Source organism: Oncorhynchus nerka, linkage group LG20 (genome assembly GCF_034236695.1).
Source record: "Oncorhynchus nerka isolate Pitt River linkage group LG20, Oner_Uvic_2.0, whole genome shotgun sequence".
In the NCBI taxonomy this organism is placed as follows: Eukaryota; Metazoa; Chordata; class Actinopteri; order Salmoniformes; family Salmonidae; genus Oncorhynchus; species Oncorhynchus nerka.
The window spans coordinates 81,463,747-81,485,656 of NC_088415.1; the positions used below are offsets into that span (position 1 = coordinate 81,463,747).

At 45.9% G+C, this 21,910-nt stretch overlaps 1 protein-coding gene across 1 annotated transcript in view; it reads left to right on the forward strand.

Annotated features, from left to right (window-relative positions):
- Positions 1 to 21,910, forward strand: part of LOC115101588 (calsyntenin-2-like) — a 315,037-nt gene that overhangs the window by 281,130 nt on the left and 11,997 nt on the right. Inside the window, exons 10-16 of the mRNA XM_065005859.1 lie at positions 1,779 to 1,945; positions 3,830 to 3,978; positions 9,525 to 9,736; positions 9,872 to 10,039; positions 10,607 to 10,752; positions 11,016 to 11,136; positions 11,755 to 11,942. Coding sequence (XP_064861931.1) covers positions 1,779 to 1,945; positions 3,830 to 3,978; positions 9,525 to 9,736; positions 9,872 to 10,039; positions 10,607 to 10,752; positions 11,016 to 11,136; positions 11,755 to 11,942 — 1,151 coding nt within the window. The remainder of the gene's footprint in view (positions 1 to 1,778; positions 1,946 to 3,829; positions 3,979 to 9,524; positions 9,737 to 9,871; positions 10,040 to 10,606; positions 10,753 to 11,015; positions 11,137 to 11,754; positions 11,943 to 21,910) is intronic.

The window sequence follows — 21,910 nt, forward strand, 5'->3', positions numbered from 1 at the left end:
TTTCAAATCAAAGAGGCTCAAGCTTGGAGACATCGAACAGGAAACACAGCCTGTCAATTCCAGCCGCTTGAAAAGAGGGGGCTAATGATGCCATTTGAACGAAGAAGCACTACTTACCATAGCTTTTATGATTCAAAATAATTATGATTTAAATGTGTTTGCTGGGGAGAGCAGGTCCGCGAGGTGGTTAATGCTAAATCACATGAGCCCCACTCGAGGCATCGAGGTCCAACGTCAAGGGCATTTCCGTGTCATTTGAATTTATTTTAATCTGGCTCCTGATTGCAATTTTCTCTTTTTTCTCCTGTTTCCTCTCTCTTTCCATGAATCTGTCATTGTGTGAGAAAGCCCTGCAGAAGGGATTAAGACAGTCTGAATGGAAGACAAGTTCTTTGGCTATTACAACCCAGTGAAGCTGCTTTAAGCTTCACTAAGCCGCAACTGATAACTTTGCAGACCATTAGTGAACAGGATTGCCTTTCTAAGTACCCACCACCCTGCACACAATCAACAACGTAATGAAGAGACACACGGAACGAAAGGCCCCAGACATCATTTTAGCTCCCCCAAATCAAAACGAGATTTGTGACTTGAGACTAGAGCGACAGAGTTTATTTGATTTTTTTTTTTACCCATTTTCGTTGGGGAAATGTTTATGGAGATTGCTTTGAATGGTGCTCTTCAGCAGAGTAGACAAGCAATGTATGCCATGTAATTACTATACGTCTCTACTAGGGAAGTATAGTGCAGAGAAACTTTGGTTGTCCTTAGGCCAACTGTCATATCCTACCTCTTCTTAACCATAATCTTGAACCTACTCTCTTTTCCTAATACAGCTAAGTCAAACTGTTGATTTAAACTTAATTGCTATCTTTCTCACTGCAGGTGTAAATACTATACAGCCAGATGTGCAGAAATGGCATATGCTATCAGCACTGAGGCCTACACACTGAACGTGTTCAAAGAATCCTCTTTTGGTAGGACGATACTGAAATGACCCAAAATATGCTCCCTCAATCTGTCCTTCGGTGCCACAACAGTTAATTGATAGCGCCATAATAATAAAAAAAAAATCAGAAGCAATAAGTCTGGAGCCGATGCAGGGGGCGAGACCCGGCTCTGGGGCCGTTAGCACGTTACTATAGCGACTAGCGAACTGCCAGTTCCATCTGCCAGTGGATCAAAGAGGAGACTCGCACACACTCGTCTGAATAAGACAACGGCAGCGTTTCACAGGTCTCATGTCCCTGACGCTCTGAGCCCAAATCTACCTCACATCGGACATGTTTTTCTTTTGTTGTTTTGACAGTCGCTTTAAAAAAGAAGTGGGGAGAGCAGATGGGAGCTGGCAAACTAAACTGGCTGGCATTTCCGTAGTCACGCTATCGGCTTTATTTTACAGTACTGTTTGGCTTGGTATTTACCTGATGGTTAGGAAATGTGGTAACAAAGGTCACCCTCTGTTAGCCTTTATTGAAACCTTTATTTGTAAAGGTTAGTCTTGTTGAAAGGTTAGTTATGTAGGTTCATCTCTTTTCTTAAAGTGTCATTTCTAACTTAGACCGAGTAAATAAAGTGTAAAGGACTGTATGATAAAGAATTACCAAAGCATATTCTTATATTATAATAGAGGCAGGCACAATATTGCTTTCACCTGCTCTGTAGTTTCAGATCAGAACGGATGAAGGAGAGGACATGATCTCCTCGGAAGCCGTTTTGAGATGCAGCTTTGAACTGAACAAACCTTGAGCTCCCACCCTTCCTCTTCTCCTCCCTAGGTGGTGAGGTGTCCACCCCACGGTTCACCCAGTTCTTCCGGGGCAGTCTGTCTGGGCTGACCATCCGGCCAGGGAGGATCGAGACCCAGAAAGTCATCTCCTGTCTACAGGCCTGTAAGGAAGGACTGGATATCCACTCACTGGAGAGCCTGGGCAAGGACATCAAGGTGACAGCTCTGCAGACACGCTGGTGCACACACACACACATACAAACACATACAGTGCCTTGCGAAAGTATTCGGCCCCCTTGAACTTTGCGACCTTTTGCCACATTTCAGGCTTCAAACATAAAGATATAAAACTGTAAAGAACTGTTGTGAAGAATCAACAACAAGTGGGACACAATCATGACGTGGAACGACATTTATTGGATATTTCAAACTTTTTTAACAAATCAAAAACTGAAAAATTGGGCGTGCAAAATTATTCAGCCCCCTTAAGTTAATACTTTGTAGCGCCACCTTTTGCTGCGATTACAGCTGTAAGTCGCTTGGGGTATGTCTCTATCAGTTTTGCACATCGAGAGACTGACATTTTTTCCCATTCCTCCTTGCAAGACAGCTCGAGCTCAGTGAGGTTGGATGGAGAGCATTTGTGAACAGCAGTTTTCAGTTCTTTCCACAGATTCTCAATTGGATTCAGGTCTGGACTTTGACCTGGCCATTCTAACACCTGGATATGTTTATTTTTGAACCATTCCATTGTAGATTTTGCTTTATGTTTTGGATCAATTGTCTTGTTGGAAGACAAATCTCCGTCCCAGTCTCAGGTCTTTGGCAGACTCCATCTGGTTTTCTTCCAGAATGGTCCTGTATTTGGCTCCATCCATCTTCCCATCAATTTTAACCATCTTCCCTGTCCCTGCTGAAGAAAAGCAGGCCCAAACCATGATGCTGCCACCACCATGTTTGACAGTGGGGATGGTGTGTTCAGGGTGATGAGCTGTGTTGCTTTTACGCCAAACATAACGTTTTGCATTGTTGCCAAAAAGTTCAATTTTGGTTTCATCTGACCAGAGCACCTTCTTCCACATGTTTGGTGTGTCTCCCAGGTGGCTTTAAACAACACTTTTTATGGATATCTTTAATCAATATACGACTGATTGTTATCCTATGGACAGAGTGTCCCACCTCAGCTGTAGATATCTGCAGTTCATCCAGAGTGATCATGGGCCTCTTGGCTGCATCTCTGATCAGTCTTCTCCTTGTATGAGCTGAAAGTTTAGAGGGACGGCCAGGTCTTGGTAGATTTGCAGTGGTCTGATACTCCTTCCATTTCAATATTATCGCTTGCACAGTGCTCCTTGGGATGTTTAAAGCTTGAGAAATATTTTTGTATCCAAATCCGGCTTTAAACTTCTTCACAACAGTATCTCGGACCTGCCTGGTGTGTTCCTTGTTCTTCATGATGCTCTCTGTGCTTTTAACGGACCTTTGAGACAATCACAGTGCAGGTGCATTTATACGGAGACTTGATTACACACAGGTGGATTGTATTTATCATCATTAGTCATTTAGGTCAACATTGGATCATTCAGAGATCCTCACTGAACTTCTGGAGAGAGTTTGCTGCACTGAAAGTAAAGGGGCTGAATAATTTTGCACGCCCAATTTTCCAGTTTTTGATTTGTTAAAAAAGTTTGAAATATCCAATAAATGTCATTCCACTTCATGATTGTGTCCCACTTGTTGTTGATTCTTCACAAAAAAATACAGTTTTATATCTTTATGTTTGAAGCCTGAAATGTGGCAAAAGGTTGCAAAGTTCAAGGGGGCCGAATACTTTCGCAAGGCACTGTATAAACAGACATAAGTCTACAAACACACCTTACCCTTATAAGTCATAACATCTGTGTTCTACAAACATTACTGTTAGGAGATCTGAAAAATCACCATCAATCTGATAAATATGATTATACTCTTTGGTCAAGTATTTATTTTTAAGGCGATCCATGTAGAAACGGTACAAATCGAGAGGTTCAAGACATCACAGTAAATTAACTTCACCTCTAGTATCGATGTGTTGATTCATGTGTTCTTCTGTGTGTGCAGTTCCACTTCAACCCAGCCCAGTCAGTGCTGGTGATGGAGGGAGAGGACCTGGAGAGTGTCAACACAGCCATGGCCAAGGTCTCCTACATCAACTCACGCCAGTTCCCCACAGCAGGGCTCAGACAGCTACACATCACCACCACCGTACAGTGAGTATGGAACCCTATAGATGTGTATGTGTACGCACACACACTGTAATCTGTCTCCCACACACAGACACACACTGTAATCTGTCTCCCACACACAGACACACTGTAATCTGTCTCCCACACACAGACACACTGTAATCTGTCTCCCACACACAGACACACACTGTAATCTGTCTCCCACACACACACTGTAATCTGTCTCCCACACACAGACACACACTGTAATCTGTCTCCCACACACACACTGTAATCTGTCTCCCACACACAGACACACACTGTAATCTGTCTCCCACATACAGACACACACTGTAATCTGTCTCCCACACACAGACACACACTGTAATCTGTCTCCCACATACAGACACACACTGTAATCTGTCTCCCACACACAGACACACTGTAATCTGTCTCCCACCCACATGCTCACACTCCTCAACCTCTTTTCCTTGCTCTCTCACACACAGTTTACAAGCGCAGACATAGGTGCTTGAGCGCACAGACACACAAACATGATTCACACCAAGCACACAGAAAGACTTATTTTACTTTATCAAGCTTTCATTTGTGTATTTCACACAAACAAATACAGCAGAGGTAAAGAAATGTGGTTCTCTGGGGAAAGAGAGGGGGAAGTGTTTTGATGGTGGGAGAGTGAGAGAAAAGATAGAGAATCTACTGTGTGAAAGTGGAGTCCTTCAAAGGCATGTCCTCGGGTCAGTGTGTGGTGTGGGTGTAGGGGTGTGTGTACATCCGAGTCTCTGCCTTTGCTCGCTGTGTGTCCCCGGGTCAGTGTGTATCCGTGTTTGTGGCGCGCTCTCAAGGTTAGTGTGTACATGCGTACGTTCCAGGTTGTGTGTGGGTCTGTTGTCTGGCGCGGCCTGTGGTCTCTCTGTGTCTGATGTGCTAATCAGGAGTGTTAGAGGGGAGAGGCATGTCCCTCTCTTTACATCTCCCCTCAGTAACCACACCATTCCAACCCACCACGCCACGGCTGAGAGGGCCGCTGGGATGCCGTTGCGCTGTGGTTGCCATGGAGCTGTGGCACAGGGGCCAACATCTCGTCAGCTGATGATGAGGATATGAATGAGGGCCATGAAGGCAATCTGCTATGTCAGGGTTTCTCACGCCAGAGAGCACTCAGAGAGGGAAAGTTGATCATTAGACAAATATAGCTCTGTTAAGACTGGCTGGCTGATTGGGTGGCTGACTGGCTGGGTGGGTGGGTGACTGGCTGGGTGGGTGGGTGGGTGGGTGACTGGCTGGCTGATTGGGTGGCTGACTGGCTGATTGGGTGGCTGGGTGGGTGGGTGGGTGACTGGCTGGGTGGGTGGGTGACTGGCTGGCTGGCTGATTGGGAGGCTGACTGGCTGATTGGGTGGCTGGGTGGGTGGGTGGGTGACTGGCTGGGTGGGTGGGTGACTGGCGGGCTCGTTTTCTGTCTCTCTTTCTGTCTCCCTCTATTCCCTTATCCCCTCTGTCTTTCTCTCCCCCTCTAGTCACCATTTCAAGAAAGTTATTGGATTTCAATGCTTTCAATGCTTCAATGATTGTAATGTTTTGCATGTATATGTAACAGCTCATGTGTTTATGCCATTACCTAACAGGAGAGAGAGAAGAGAAGAGAGAGACTTATGCAGTCTTATAGGAGTAAATGAAATGTATTGGTAAACAAATGCAGGCCCAAAACAAGACAGTAAGTGAGAGTGAATGAGTGGAGAGAAAGAAATAGTGTGATATAAGGAATGAAACAGGCCCAAATAAGAACAGGGCTGAGAATGGATTGGGAGAAAAGTCAAAAAGGTGTGTGTATGTGTGTGAGTGTAGTATGTGTGTGTGTCTGTCTGTGTGTGTGTGTGTGTGTGTGTGTGTGTGTGTGTGTGTGTGTGTGTGTGTGTGTGTGTGTGTGTGTGTGTGTGTGTGTGTGTGTGTGTGTGTGTGTGTGTGAGTGTAGTATGTGTGTGAGTCTGTAGTGTGTGAGTGTAGTATGTGTGTGTGTGTAGTGTGTGTGTGTGTGTGTGTGTGTGTGTGTGTGTGTGTGTGTGTGTGTGTGTGTGTGTGTGTGTGTGTGTGTGTGTGTATGTGTGTGTGTGTGTGTGTGTGTGTGTGTGTGTGTGTGTGTGTGTGTGTGTGTGTGTGTGTGTGCCCCCTGCATACGTGTCTACACCTGTTCACAGTTAAACAGTGAGGGAGGGGTCGGCCAAACCACCATTGTGGTGGATAGTGGACTCCTGTCACAGGAGCTGTAATAGGATTACTCGAACTCAGAACTCAGACCGCTGCCTTGTATAGAGAGAGACGGCTCCTCGTACTCAGCAGAAATATGTCCCTGGCTATGTCCCAAACTGCACCCTATACTCTACATGGTGCACTACTTGTGATCAGGGCTCATAGGGAATATGTAGGCAACAGGGTGTTGTTTGGGAAGCAACCCCTTAGTAGTGTTTCTGGTCAAGTGGCATTTATTTAGTGAGGTCCGGATCCCATTGTGACGCAGAGAGGACACAATTTGGCCGAGGGACACTATTTGGCATGACAGGCCCTAGTTTAGTGTGGAGACTGTGCTACACCCCACAAATATTTTACTGATGTTGTTCAGGGTAATTGTTTGTGGAGTTACAGCCAATTCGGATAAATCTACACACACGATTGCAGGTGCACGCACGCAGGCACACACACACACGCACTTCCTATTTAAAGCCAGTTTGTAAGGTAATTATGGAGATCAACTAATCAGACATACTCATACACACACATACATACATTTAAAAAAATAATTTATTTGTTTATCTTTATTTAACCAGGTAGGCCAGTTGAGATCAAGTTCTCATATACAAACTGTGACCTGGACAAGATAAAGCAAAGCAGTGTGACAAAAACAACAACACAGAGTTACACATAAACAAACATACACTCAATAGAAACAATAGAAAAATCTGTATGCAGTGTGTGCAAATGAAGTAAGGAGGTAAGGCAATAAATAGGCCAATAGTAGCGATGTAATTACAATTTAGCAATTTACACTGGAGTGATCGATGTGCAGATGAGGATGTGCAAGTAGAAATACTGGTGTGCATTGACCCTGGGGTATTTTGGCCCTGACTCTGCACTGGCTGGCTCTATGCACACTCACCTGACTCTACACACACACACACACACACACACACACACACACACACACACACACACACACACACACACACACACACACACACACACACACACACACACACACACACACACACACACACACACACACACACACACACACACACACTTCTCATACGCTGCTGCTACTCTGTTTATTATCTATCCTGATTGCCTAGTCACTTTTACACTTACCTACATGTACATATTACTTCAACTGCTCGTACCCCTGCACATTGACTTTGTTCCGGTATTCCTTGTATATAAGCCACGTTATTACCTCAACTACCTCGTACCCCTGCACATTGACTTTGTTCCGGTACTCCTTGTATATAAGCCACGTTATTACTTCAACTCCTCGTACCCCTGCACATTGACTTTGTTCCGGTACTCCTTGTATATAAACCACGTTATTACTTCAACTCCTCGTACCCCTGCACATTGACTTTGTTCCGGTACTCCTTGTATATAAGCCACGTTATTACCTCAACTACCTCATACCCCTGCACATTGACTTTGTTCCGGTACTCCTTGTATATAAACCACGTTATTACTTCAACTCCTCGTACCCCTGCACATTGACTTTGTTCCGGTACTCCTTGTATATAAACCACGTTATTACTTCAACTCCTCGTACCCCTGCACATTGACTTTGTTCCGGTACTCCTTGTATATAAGCCACGTTATTACTTCAACTCCTCGTACCCCTGCACATTGACTTTGTTCCGGTACTCCTTGTATATAAACCACGTTATTACTTCAACTCCTCGTACCCCTGCACATTGACTTTGTTCCGGTACTCCTTGTATATAAGCCACGTTATTACCTCAACTACCTCATACCCCTGCACATTGACTTTGTTCCGGTACTCCTTGTATATAAACCACGTTATTACTTCAACTCCTCGTACCCCTGCACATTGACTTTGTTCCGGTACTCCTTGTATATAAACCACGTTATTGTTATTTTGTGTTACTATTTCCTTATTGATCATTTGTCTCACTTTTTAACTCTGAATTGTTGAGAAAGGGCTCATCAGTAAGCCTTTCACAGTAAAGGCTACACCTGTTATATTCAGCGCCTTTGACAAATAAATTGGATTTGATTTTGATTTGACACACACACACTCTTCCTATTCCAATACATGTAAATACACAGACACACACATCCCATTCAAAGCCAGTCTGTTATTTAGTTAAGGAGAACAATGCATCTAAGTACATGCTTTATTTAGGCCTAGACTTAGTGCAAGTACCATGGGAAAGCAGTCCAATCAGTAAGTTTAGCTAGTAAAGCCAGAAGCACTGTTATCATATAAACAAATAGACTGTTTTTAATTAGCGTGGGAAAGTAAATATATGAATAAATAAGTTAGTGAAGAGCACTTTTCACCGACCCTTGAAAAGCGTCATTTCGAGGCTTTAGGTGCCAGCGTTTGTATTAATCCTGAGAGACTGCACTGCCCCCCTCAAACTGTAATGAACTTAGACAGCCAGCTTGTTTCCCCCAGACAGCCTGGGTGGCAGGGAAGCTCCTCGCTCTGGGTAGGATATCCTTAGAATCTAGATCCCAGATCTAGGTTCAGCTTACCCTCCCCAAGTCGTAATCCAGTATGGATAAGTGCAAAATTGATCTTAAATCAGTGACTAGGGGAAACTTCATCTGAGGACTACTTAAACAGTAGTAACTGTGAAAGGTGTCAGAGAGAATGTCAAATCCAGAAACAACTCCTAGCCCCTAAGCCCTTACCCCTAGGCACAAGTGTGTGAGGTAGGTACAGTGAATGTAGAAATATAACATTAAAATGTTTCTTTGTTTGGGGTTTTCATGTTAACCGTTGGCTGAGAAAGTGTTAAATTGTGTTGATGAGAAAATGTGATAATTAGTATACAAATGTGAATGTGTGTGTTATTGGAAATGGGCAGTTTCGAGCCATCTGTCTCAAAAGCACATCACTCACTCCCAAATATTCTGAAAAGCTGTAGAGTTTGTTGCCAACAGAGACCACTTGCAAAAACAATGTGATGTCCACTTTCACAGTTGCCTCTATCACAATCTGTCTTCACAGTAACTGTCTCTGATCTCTGAAATTAAAATTAAAAGTGCCAAGTCATTCATTACCAGGACCAGAAAGAGTATTTAGGCTGTGTCCTCTTGGGTGAAAGCACTCATTAATGGTGCCACACAATGCAATTTATTCTGATTCCAGTATCAAATGGCAATTATGTTCCCCTAATCTCTCTTACCCTCTTGTTCCTTATCTGTAGGCCAATTATCTACAAAAACTGCCCTGAACAATCGTGACCTGAGGAAAACAAGGTGCACTTTTTGCATCATCTGTCAATACACTAATGTCTATCTCTATTTTCTACTACTTTTCTCTTCTCCTCCTGGGAGCTCAGGTGTTTCGGGGAGGACATATGCATCTCCATCCCAGACATTAAGGCTTTAGTAATGGTCCTGCCACCCAGCGAGCCACGGATCACCATCGCTGGTTCAGATCAACTCGTCAGGCCTGCCGCCGACCTGCGTGGAGCCATGGGCGTGGCACCCTTCAAGGAGCTGCGCATCACCAGCACTGTAACCAAGGGTGACGGTGTGCCATTCAGCGCAGGTGGATGAGGGGCCGGTTACCGTGGATACATGTTGATCAGCATGATGTGATCCCAAATAGTCAAGTTGTAAAAGTGTGTGTTTGTGCATCCGTGTCTGTGTTTGATTTTGTGTGCGTTTGTGTATATGTGTTTAGTCTACAGGCCTGGTGTTCTGGAGGCGATGCACAACCTGGATTACTGTGATGTCCTGGTGATCGGAGAGGAGCTCAACCCGGAGCAAGAGAGTCTGGAGATTCACCACAGCTCTCTAATGGGGAAACACCTGGACGCCACGAACTCCACCTCAGGAATATCCATATATGGTACGTGTAGTTGAAGTCGGAAGTTTACATACACATTAGCCAAATACATTTAAACTCAGTTTTTCACAATTCCTGACATTTAATCAGAGTAAAAAATCCCTGTCTTAGGTCAGTTAGGATCACCACTTTATTTTAAGAATGTGAAATGTCAGAATAATAGTAGAGTGATTATTTCAGCTTTTATTTATTTCATCACATTCCCAGTGGGTCAGAAGTTTACATACACTCAATTAGTATTTGGTAGCATTGCCTTTAAATTTTTTAACTTAGGTGAAACGTTTCGGGTAGCTTTCCACAAGCTTCCCACAATAAGTTGGGTGAATTTTGGCCCATTCTTCCTCACAGAGCTGGTGTAACGGAGTCAGGTTTGTAAGCCTCCTTGCTCGCACACGCTTTTTCAGTTCTGCCCACAAATTTTCTATGGGATTGAGGTCAAGATATTTATATTAGTGTCTTGAGAAAAACACTGGGCCCAGTGCTGAGCCCTGGGGGACACCATCTATATTTGGTTGGGAACACCAGGAACACCCTTGGTAATAATGCCTTTTCACCTGTCTTTTTCCCTAGGTGTGGACTCCATGGCCCATTATGAGGAGGCCCTCAGGCAGGTGCGCTACAGGAACTGGCGCCCGGCGACCCTGAGTAACAGGAGGTTCAGGCTCACCTGCTCTGAGCTCAATGGACGCTACACCAGTAATGAGTTTAACTTAGAGGTCAGGGATGAAACGGTTCTCTTTTCTACTTCACCCCCACTCACACATTCTATTCTCTCATATTTCCACCACTGCCTCTCTTCTGTCTTCATACCTATTTTAACACCTCTCTCTCCTTTTCTCACACTCCTGAACACTCTTTTTCGCCACATTTCTGCACCATCACTTATCACCCAGCCCCATTTACCCTTTATCCCTGTCTGTCTTTGTCTGCATCAGTGCCATCTCCATACTGACTGATATGTTCTTTGTCCCGCCCTCAGGTTAGCCTCGTTCACAAGGCAGCACCCGTAGAGCATGTCAATCACATGGCTGTCCAATCCCAGTACATGCGGTCAGTGCATCATCCACTGATGGTGCACTCTGTCAATTCCCACATCTCAGGTAAGGCACCCAGCAGTTCGCACGCACACACACACACACACACACACACACACACACACACACACACACACACACACACACACACACACACACACACACACACACACACACACACACACACACACACACACACACACACACACACACACACACACACACACACACACACACACACACACACACATACGGTGAAGACCTGAGGGTGTGTTTGGTTGAACTGGAGGGGGATCCAGATTAGGCTAAGCCTTCAGATCATACAGACACATGCTGTCTCTGTCTCCCTCTCTCAGGGTCACACACAGGCAAACACACACACACATACACAGGACTGAGTGATCCTCCCAAGGGTAGGGAGGACAGAGCACATGGCAGAGGGAACTGGGGATCTCTGCCCTATTGTGTACAGAGAGAACCGAGTGTAGAGACACAACTCAATGGAAAGAATGTGGCAGCAGATTTCTACGGTTTTACCACAAGAACAGAAAGCCAGTCCCTCCATACTTTTTTTTATATTACATTAATAATACTAATATACACTACTTTCAATGTAATGAAACAGTGAAGTGATTTTGTAATTTCAGATTAACTTATCTTTTAAACACACTTCTCCCCCCACAGGCACCCCTCCAGCTGCCACAGTCGTGGTAGTGATCTGTATCGCCGCCCTGGTGTGTATAGTGGTGCTAGGCATCTACAGGCTCCACAGTACCCACCAGGACAGCTCCAAGAGTGAGGAGGATGGAGCCAAGGACCCAGAGATGGACTGGGACGACTCCACCCTCACCATCACAGTCAACCCTATGGAGGTGAGAGGACATTACACAAAGGAATTCCCAGAGAAGACATTGTCAACTAAAATCAACTCCAAGGCACTTGGGAAAATCTGAATTGTTGAGACCTATTGAATTGACTGAATATGTGTAGGGATTGAATGATTGATTAGGCCTACTCTAGGTCTAGTGGAATGGCTAGGGGTTGAATGATTGATTAGGCCTACTCTAGGTCTAGTGGAATGGCTAGGGGTTGAATGATTGATTAGGCCTACTCTAGGTCTAGTGGAATGGCTAGGGGTTGAATGATTGATTAGGCCTACTCCAGGTCTAGTGGAATGGCTAGGGGTTGAATGATTGATTAGGCCTACTCCAGGTCTAGTGGAATGGCTAGGGGTTGAATGATTGATTAGGACTACTCCAGGTCTAGTGGAATGGCTAGGGGTTGAATGATTGATTAGGCCTACTCCAGGTCTAGTGGAATGACTAGGGGTTGAATGATTGATTAGGCCTACTCTAGGTCTAGTGGAATGGCTAGGGGTTGAATGATTGATTAGGCCTACTCTAGGTCTAGTGGAATGGCTAGGGGTTGAATGATTGATTAGGCCTACTCCAGGTCTAGTGGAATGGCTAGGGGTTGAATGATTGATTAGGCCTACTCCAGGTCTAGTGGAATGGCTAGGGGTTGAATGATTGATTAGGCCTACTCTAGGTCTAGTGGAATGGCTAGGGGTTGAATGATTGATTAGGCCTACTCCAGGTCTAGTGGAATGGCTAGGGGTTGAATGATTGATTAGGCCTACTCTAGATCTAGTGGAATGGCTAGGGGGTGAATGATTGATTAGGCCTACTCCAGGTCTAGTGGAATGGCTAGGGGTTGAATGATTGATTAGGCCTACTCCAGGTCTAGTGGAATGGCTAGGGGTTGAATGATTGATTAGGCCTACTCCAGGTCTAGTGGAATGGCTAGGGGTTGAATGATTGATTAGGCCTACTCCAGGTCTAGTGGAATGGCTAGGGGTTGAATGATTGATTAGGCCTACTCTAGGTCTAGTGGAATGGCTAGGGGGTGAATGATTGATTAGGCCTACTCCAGGTCTAGTGGAATGGCTAGGGGTTGAATGATTGATTAGGCCTACTCTAGATCTAGTGGAATGGCTAGGGGTTGAATGATTGATTAGGCCTACTCTAGATCTAGTGGAATGGCTAGGGGTTGAATGATTGATTAGGCCTACTCTAGATCTAGTGGAATGGCTAGGGGTTGAATGATTGATTAGGCCTACTCCAGGTCTAGTGGAATGGCTAGGGGGTGAATGATTGATTAGGCCTACACCAGGTCTAGTGGAATGGCTAGGGGTTGAATGATTGATTAGGCCTACTCTAGATCTAGTGGAATGGCTAGGGGGTGAATGATTGATTAGGCCTACTCCAGGTCTAGTGGAATGGCTAGGGGTTGAATGATTGATTAGGCCTACTCCAGGTCTAGTGGAATGGCTAGGGGTTGAATGATTGATTAGGCCTACTCTAGGTCTAGTGGAATGGCTAGGGGTTGAATGATTGATTAGGCCTACTCCAGGTCTAGTGGAATGGCTAGGGGTTGAATGATTGATTAGGCCTACTCCAGGTCTAGTGGAATGGCTAGGGTTGAATGATTGATTAGGCCTACTCTAGGTCTAGTGGAATGGCTAGGGGTTGAATGATTGATTAGGCCTACTCCAGGTCTAGTGGAATGGCTAGGGGTTGAATGATTGATTAGGCCTACTCTAGATCTAGTGGAATGGCTAGGGGGTGAATGATTGATTAGGCCTACTCCAGGTCTAGTGGAATGGCTAGGGGTTGAATGATTGATTAGGCCTACTCCAGGTCTAGTGGAATGGCTAGGGGTTGAATGATTGATTAGGCCTACTCCAGGTCTAGTGGAATGGCTAGGGGTTGAATGATTGATTAGGCCTACTCCAGGTCTAGTGGAATGGCTAGGAATGATTGAATGATTGATTAGGCCTACTCTAGGTCTAGTGGAATGGCTAGGGGGTGAATGATTGATTAGGCCTACTCCAGGTCTAGTGGAATGGCTAGGGGTTGAATGATTGATTAGGCCTACTCTAGATCTAGTGGAATGGCTAGGGGTTGAATGATTGATTAGGCCTACTCTAGATCTAGTGGAATGGCTAGGGGTTGAATGATTGATTAGGCCTACTCTAGATCTAGTGGAATGGCTAGGGGTTGAATGATTGATTAGGCCTACTCCAGGTCTAGTGGAATGGCTAGGGGGTGAATGATTGATTAGGCCTACACCAGGTCTAGTGGAATGGCTAGGGGTTGAATGATTGATTAGGCCTACTCTAGATCTAGTGGAATGGCTAGGGGGTGAATGATTGATTAGGCCTACTCCAGGTCTAGTGGAATGGCTAGGGGTTGAATGATTGATTAGGCCTACTCCAGGTCTAGTGGAATGGCTAGGGGTTGAATGATTGATTAGGCCTACTCTAGGTCTAGTGGAATGGCTAGGGGTGAATGATTGATTAGGCCTACTCCAGGTCTAGTGGAATGGCTAGGGGTGAATGATTGATTAGGCCTACTCTAGGTCTAGTGGAATGGCTAGGGGTGAATGATTGATTAGGCCTACTCCAGGTCTAGTGGAATGGCTAGGGGGTGAATGATTGATTAGGCCTACTCTAGGTCTAGTGGAATGGCTAGGGTTGAATGATTGATTAGGCCTACTCCAGGTCTAGTGGAATGGCTAGGGGTGAATGATTGATTAGGCCTACTCCAGGTCTAGTGGAATGGCTAGGGGTGAATGATTGATTAGGCCTACTCCAGGTCTAGTGGAATGGCTAGGGGTTGAATGATTGATTAGGCCTACTCCAGGTCTAGTGGAATGGCTAGGGGTTGAATGATTGATTAGGCCTACTCCAGGTCTAGTGGAATGGCTAGGGGTTGAATGATTGATTAGGCCTACTCCAGGTCTAGTGGAATGGCTAGGGGTTGAATGATTGATTAGGCCTACTCTAGGTCTAGTGGAATGGCTAGGGGGTGAATGATTGATTAGGCCTACTCCAGGTCTAGTGGAATGGCTAGGGGGTGAATGATTGATTAGGCCTACTCTAGGGAATCTAGTGAATGAATGGCTAGGGGGAATGAATGATTGATTAGGCCTACTCCAGGTCTAGTGGAATGGCTAGGGGTGAATGATTGATTAGGCCTACTCCAGGTCTAGTGGAATGGCTAGGGGGTGAATGATTGATTAGGCCTACTCCAGGTCTAGTGGAATGGCTAGGGGTTGAATGATTGATTAGGCCTACTCCAGGTCTAGTGGAATGGCTAGGGGTTGAATGATTGATTAGGCCTACTCCAGGTCTAGTGGAATGGCTAGGGGTGAATGATTGATTAGGCCTACTCCAGGTCTAGTGGAATGGCTAGGGGTTGAATGATTGATTAGGCCTACTCCAGGTCTAGTGGAATGGCTAGGGGTGAATGATTGATTAGGCCTACTCCAGGTCTAGTGGAATGGCTAGGGTGGAATTGAATGATTGATTAGGCCTACTCCAGGTCTAGTGGAATGGCTAGGGGTTGAATGATTGATTAGGCCTACTCTCTAGGTCTAGTGGAATGGCTAGGGTTGAATGATTGATTAGGCCTACTCTAGGTCTAGTGGAATGGCTAGGGGTGAATGATTGATTAGGCCTACTCTAGGTCTAGTGGAATGGCTAGGGGTTGAATGATTGATTAGGCCTACTCTAGGTCTAGTGGAATGGCTAGGGGTGAATGATTGATTAGGCCTACTCCAGGTCTAGTGGAATGGCTAGGGGTGAATGATTGATTAGGCCTACTCTAGGTCTAGTGGAATGGCTAGGGGTTGATTGATTGATTAGGCCTACTCCAGGTCTAGTGGAATGGCTAGGGGTTGAATGATTGATTAGATTAGCCTACTCTAGGTCTAGTGGAATGGCTAGGGGTTGATTGATTGATTAGGCCTACTCCAGGTCTAGTGGAATGGCTAGGGTTGAATGATTGATTAGGCCTACTCCAGGTCTGGCTAGTGGAATGGCTAGGGTGGAATTGAATGATTGATTAGGCCTACTCCAGGTCTAGTGGAATGGCTAGGGGTGAATGATTGATTAGGCCTACTCCAGGTCTAGTGGAATGGCTAGGGGTGAATGAATGATTGATTAGGCCTACTCCAGGTGGAATGGCTAGTGAATGATTGATTAGGCTAGGTCTAGGGAATGGCTAAATGATTGATTAGGCCTACTCCAGGTCTAGTGGAATGGCTAGGGTTGAATGATTGATTAGGCCTACTCTAGGTCTAGTGGAATGGCTAGGGGTTGAATGATTGATTAGGCCTACTCTAGGTCTAGTGGAATGGCTAGGGGTGAATGATTGATTAGGCCTACTCCAGGTCTAGTGGAATGGCTAGGGGGTGAATGATTGATTAGGCCTACTCCAGGTCTAGTGGAATGGCTAGGGGGTGAATGATTGATTAGGCCTACTCTAGGTCTAGTGGAATGGCTAGGGGTGAATGATTGATTAGGCCTACTCCAGGTCTAGTGGAATGGCTAGGGTCTAGTGAATGATTGATTAGGCCTACTCCAGGTCTAGTGGAATGGCTAGGGGTGAATGATTGATTAGGCCTACTCTAGGTCTAGTGGAATGGCTAGGGGTTGAATGATTGATTAGGCCTACTCCAGGTCTAGTGGAATGGCTAGGGGTGAATGATTGATTAGGCCTACTCCAGGTCTAGTGGAATGGCTAGGGGTTGAATGATTGATTAGGCCTACTCCAGGTCTAGTGGAATGTGGAATGGCTAGGGGTGAATGATTGATTAGGCCTACTCCAGGTCTAGTGGAATGGCTAGGGGGAATGATTGATTAGGCCTACTCCAGGTCTAGTGGAATGGCTAGGGGTTGAATGATTGATTAGGCCTACTCCAGGTCTAGTGGAATGGCTAGGGGTTGAATGATTGATTAGGCCTACTCTAGGTCTAGTGGAATGGCTAGGGGGTTGAATGATTGATTAGGCCTACTCCAGGTCTAGTGGAATGGCTAGGGGTGAATGATTGATTAGGCCTACTCCTAGGTCTAGTGGAATGGCTAGGTCTAGTGGAATGGGGTGAATGATTGATTAGGCCTACTCTAGGTCTAGTGGAATGGCTAGGGGTTGAATGATTGATTAGGCCTACTCCAGGTCTAGTGGAATGGCTAGGGGGTGAATGATTGATTAGGCCTACTCCAGGTCTAGTGGAATGGCTAGGGGTGAATGATTGATTAGGCCTACTCCAGGTCTAGTGGAATGGCTAGGGGTGAATGATTGATTAGGCCTACTCCAGGTCTAGTGGAATGGCTAGGGGTGATTGAATGATTGATTAGGCCTACTCCAGGTCTAGTGGAATGGCTAGGGGTTGAATGATTGATTAGGCCTACTCCAGGTCTAGTGGAATGGCTAGGGGTTGAATGATTGATTAGGCCTACTCCTAGTGTCTAGTGGAATGGCTAGGGGTTGAATGATTGATTAGGCCTACTCCAGGTCTAGTGGAATGGCTAGGGGTGAATGATTGATTAGGCCTACTCTAGGTCTAGTGGAATGGCTAGGGGTTGAATGATTGATTAGGCCTACTCCAGGTCTAGTGGAATGGCTAGGGGTTGAATGATTGATTAGGCCTACTCTAGGTCTAGTGGAATGGCTAGGGGTTGAATGATTGATTAGGCCTACTCTAGGTCTAGTGGAATGGCTAGGGTGTGAATGATTGATTAGGCCTACTCCAGGTCTAGTGGAATGGCTAGGGGTTGAATGATTGATTAGGCCTACTCTAGGTCTAGTGGAATGGCTAGGGGTTGAATGATTGATTAGGCCTACTCTAGGTCTAGTGGAATGGCTAGGGGGAATTGAATGATTGATTAGGCCTACTCTAGGTCTAGTGGAATGGCTAGGGGTGAATGATTGATTAGGCCTACTCCAGGTCTAGTGGAATGGCTAGGGGTGAATGATTGATTAGGCCTACTCCAGGTCTAGTGGAATGGCTAGGGGGTGAATGATTGATTAGGCCTACTCCAGGTCTAGTGGAATGGCTAGGGGTGAATGATTGATTAGGCCTACTCCAGGTCTAGTGGAATGGCTAGGGGTGAATGATTGATTAGGCCTACTCCAGGTCTAGTGGAATGGCTAGGGGTTGAATGATTGATTAGGCCTACTCCAGGTCTAGTGGAATGGCTAGGGGTTGAATGATTGATTAGGCCTACTCCAGGTCTAGTGGAATGGCTAGGGGTTGAATGATTGATTAGGCCTACTCTAGGTCTAGTGGAATGGCTAGGGGTGAATGATTGATTAGGCCTACTCCAGGTCTAGTGGAATGGCTAGGGGGGGTGAATGATTGATTAGGCCTACTCCAGGTCTAGTGGAATGGCTAGGGGTGAATGATTGATTAGGCCTACTCTAGGTCTAGTGGAATGGCTAGGGGTTGAATGATTGATTAGGCCTACTCCAGGTCTAGTGGAATGGCTAGGGGGTGAATGATTGATTAGGCCTACTCCAGGTCTAGTGGAATGGCTAGGGGTTGAATGATTGATTAGGCCTACTCCAGGTCTAGTGGAATGGCTAGGGGTGAATGATTGATTAGGCCTACTCCAGGTCTAGTGGAATGGCTAGGGGAATGGCTGAATGATTGATTAGGCCTACTCCAGGTCTAGTGGAATGGCTAGGGGTGAATGATTGATTAGGCCTACTCCAGGTCTAGTGGAATGGCTAGGGGGTGAATGATTGATTAGGCCTACTCTAGGTCTAGTGGAATGGCTAGGGGTGATTGATTGATTGATTGATTGGCCCTACTCCAGGTCTAGTGGAATGGCTAGGGGTGAATGAATGGCCTACTCCAGGTCTAGTGGAATGGCTATTGATTAGGCCTACTCCAGGTCTAGTGGAATGGCTAGGGGTTGAATGATTGATTAGGGTCCTACCTCTCAGGTCTAGTGGAATGGCTAGGGGTTGAATGATTGATTAGGCCTACTCCAGGTCTAGTGGAATGGCTAGGGGTGAATGATTGATTAGGCCTACTCCAGGTCTAGTGGAATGGCTAGGGGTGAATGATTGATTAGGCCTACTCTAGGTCTAGTGGAATGGCTAGGGGGTGAATGATTGATTAGGCCTACTCTAGGTCTAGTGGAATGGCTAGGGGGTGAATGATTGATTAGGCCTACTCCAGGTCTAGTGGAATGGCTAGGGGTGATTAATGATTGATTATTGGCCTACTCTAGGTCTAGTGGAATGGCTAGGGGTTGAATGATTGATTAGGCCTACTCTAGGTCTAGTGGAATGGCTAGGGGTTGAATGATTGATTAGGCCTACTCCAGGTCTAGTGGAATGGCTAGGGGTTGAATGATTGATTAGGCCTACTCCAGGTCTAGTGGAATGGCTAGGGGTGAATGATTGATTAGGCCTATTCTAGTGGAATGGCTAGGGGTTGAATGATTGATTAGGCCTACTCTAGGTCTAGTGGAATGGCTAGGGGAATTGAATGATTGATTAGGCCTACTCTAGGTCTAGTGGAATGGCTAGGGGTTGAATGATTGATTAGGCCTACTCCAGGTCTAGTGGAATGGCTAGGGGTGAATGATTGATTAGGCCTACTCCAGGTCTAGTGGAATGGCTAGGGGTTGAATGATTGATTAGGCCTAATCCAGGTCTAGTGGAATGGCTAGGGGTGAATGATTGATTAGGCCTACTCTAGGTCTAGTGGAATGGCTAGGGGATTGAATGATTGATTAGGCCTACTCTAGGTCTAGTGGAATGGCTAGGGGTTGAATGATTGATTAGGCCTACTCCAGGTCTAGTGGAATGGCTAGGGGTTGAATGATTGATTAGGCCTACTCCAGGTCTAGTGGAATGGCTAGGGGGTGAATGATTGATTAGGCCTACTCCAGGTCTAGTGGAATGGCTAGGGGGTGAATGATTGATTAGGCCTACTCCAGGTCTAGTGGAATGGCTAGGGGTGAATGATTGATTAGGCCTACTCCAGGTCTAGTGGAATGGCTAGGGGTGAATGATTGATTAGGCCTACTCCAGGTCTAGTGGAATGGCTAGGGGTTGAATGATTGATTAGGCCTACTCTAGGTCTAGTGGAATGGCTAGGAGGTGAATGATTGATTAGGCCTACTCTAGGTCTAGTGGAATGGCTAGGGGTTGAATGATTGATTAGGACTACTCCAGGTCTAGTGGAATGGCTAGGGGTTGAATGATTGATTAGGACTACTCCAGGTCTAGTGGAATGGCTAGGGGTGAATGATTGATTAGGCCTACTCTAGGTCTAGTGGAATGGCTAGGGGTGAATGATTGATTAGGCCTACTCCAGGTCTAGTGGAATGGCTAGGGGTGAATGATTGATTAGGCCTACTCTAGGTCTAGTGGAATGGCTAGGGTGAATGATTGATTAGGCCTACTCTAGGTCTAGTGGAATGGCTAGGGGTGAATGATTGATTAGGCCTACTCTAGGTCTAGTGGAATGGCTAGGGGTGAATGATTGATTAGGCCTACTCCAGGTCTAGTGGAATGGCTAGGGGTGAATGATTGATTAGGCCTACTCCAGGTCTAGTGGAATGGCTAGGGGTTGAATGATTGATTAGGCCTACTCCAGGTCTAGTGGAATGGCTAGGGGGTGAATGATTGATTAGGCCTACTCCAGGTCTAGTGGAATGGCTAGGGGTGAATGATTGATTAGGCCTACTCCAGGTCTAGTGGAATGGCTAGGGGTTGAATGATTGATTAGGCCTACTCCAGGTCTCCAGGTCTAGTGGAATGATTAGGCCTACTAGGGTTGAATGATTGATTAGGCCTACTCCAGGTCTAGTGGAATGGCTAGGGGTGAATGATTGATTAGGCCTACTCTAGGTCTAGTGGAATGGCTAGGGGTGAATGATTGATTAGGCCTACTCCAGGTCTAGTGGAATGGCTAGGGGTGAATGATTGATTAGGCCTACTCCAGGTCTAGTGGAATGGCTAGGGGTTGAATGATTGATTAGGCCTACTCTAGGTCTAGTGGAATGGCTAGGGTTGAATGATTGATTAGGCCTACTCCAGGTCTAGTGGAATGGCTAGGGGTGAATGATTGATTAGGCCTACTCTAGGTCTAGTGGAATGGCTAGGGGTGAATGATTGATTAGGCCTACTCCAGGTCTAGTGGAATGGCTAGGGGAATGAATGATTGATTAGGCCTACTCTAGGTCTAGTGGAATGGCTAGGGGTGAATGATTGATTAGGCCTACTCTAGGTCTAGTGGAATGGCTAGGGGTGAATGATTGATTAGGCCTACTCCAGGTCTAGTGGAATGGCTAGGGGTGAATGATTGATTAGGCCTACTCCAGGTCTAGTGGAATGGCTAGGGGGTGAATGATTGATTAGGCCTACTCCAGGTCTAGTGGAATGGCTAGGGGTTGAATGATTGATTAGGCCTACTCTAGGTCTAGTGGAATGGCTAGGGGTTGAATGATTGATTAGGCCTACTCCAGGTCTAGTGGAATGGCTAGGGGTGAATGATTGATTAGGCCTACTCTAGGTCTAGTGGAATGGCTAGGGGTGAATGATTGATTAGGCCTACTCCAGGTCTAGTGGAATGGCTAGGGGTGAATGATTGATTAGGCCTACTCCAGGTCTAGTGGAATGGCTAGGGGTTGAATGATTGATTAGGCCTACTCCAGGTCTAGTGGAATGGCTAGGGGTTGAATGATTGATTAGGCCTACTCCAGGTCTAGTGGAATGGCTAGGGGTTGAATGATTGATTAGGCCTACTCCAGGTCTAGTGGAATGGCTAGGGGTTGAATGATTGATTAGGCCTACTCCAGGTCTAGTGGAATGGCTAGGGGTTGAATGATTGATTAGGCCTACTCTAGGTCTAGTGGAATGGCTAGGGGTTGAATGATTGATTAGGCCTACTCTAGGTCTAGTGGAATGGCTAGGGGTGAATGATTGATTAGGCCTACTCCAGGTCTAGTGGAATGGCTAGGGGTTGAATGATTGAT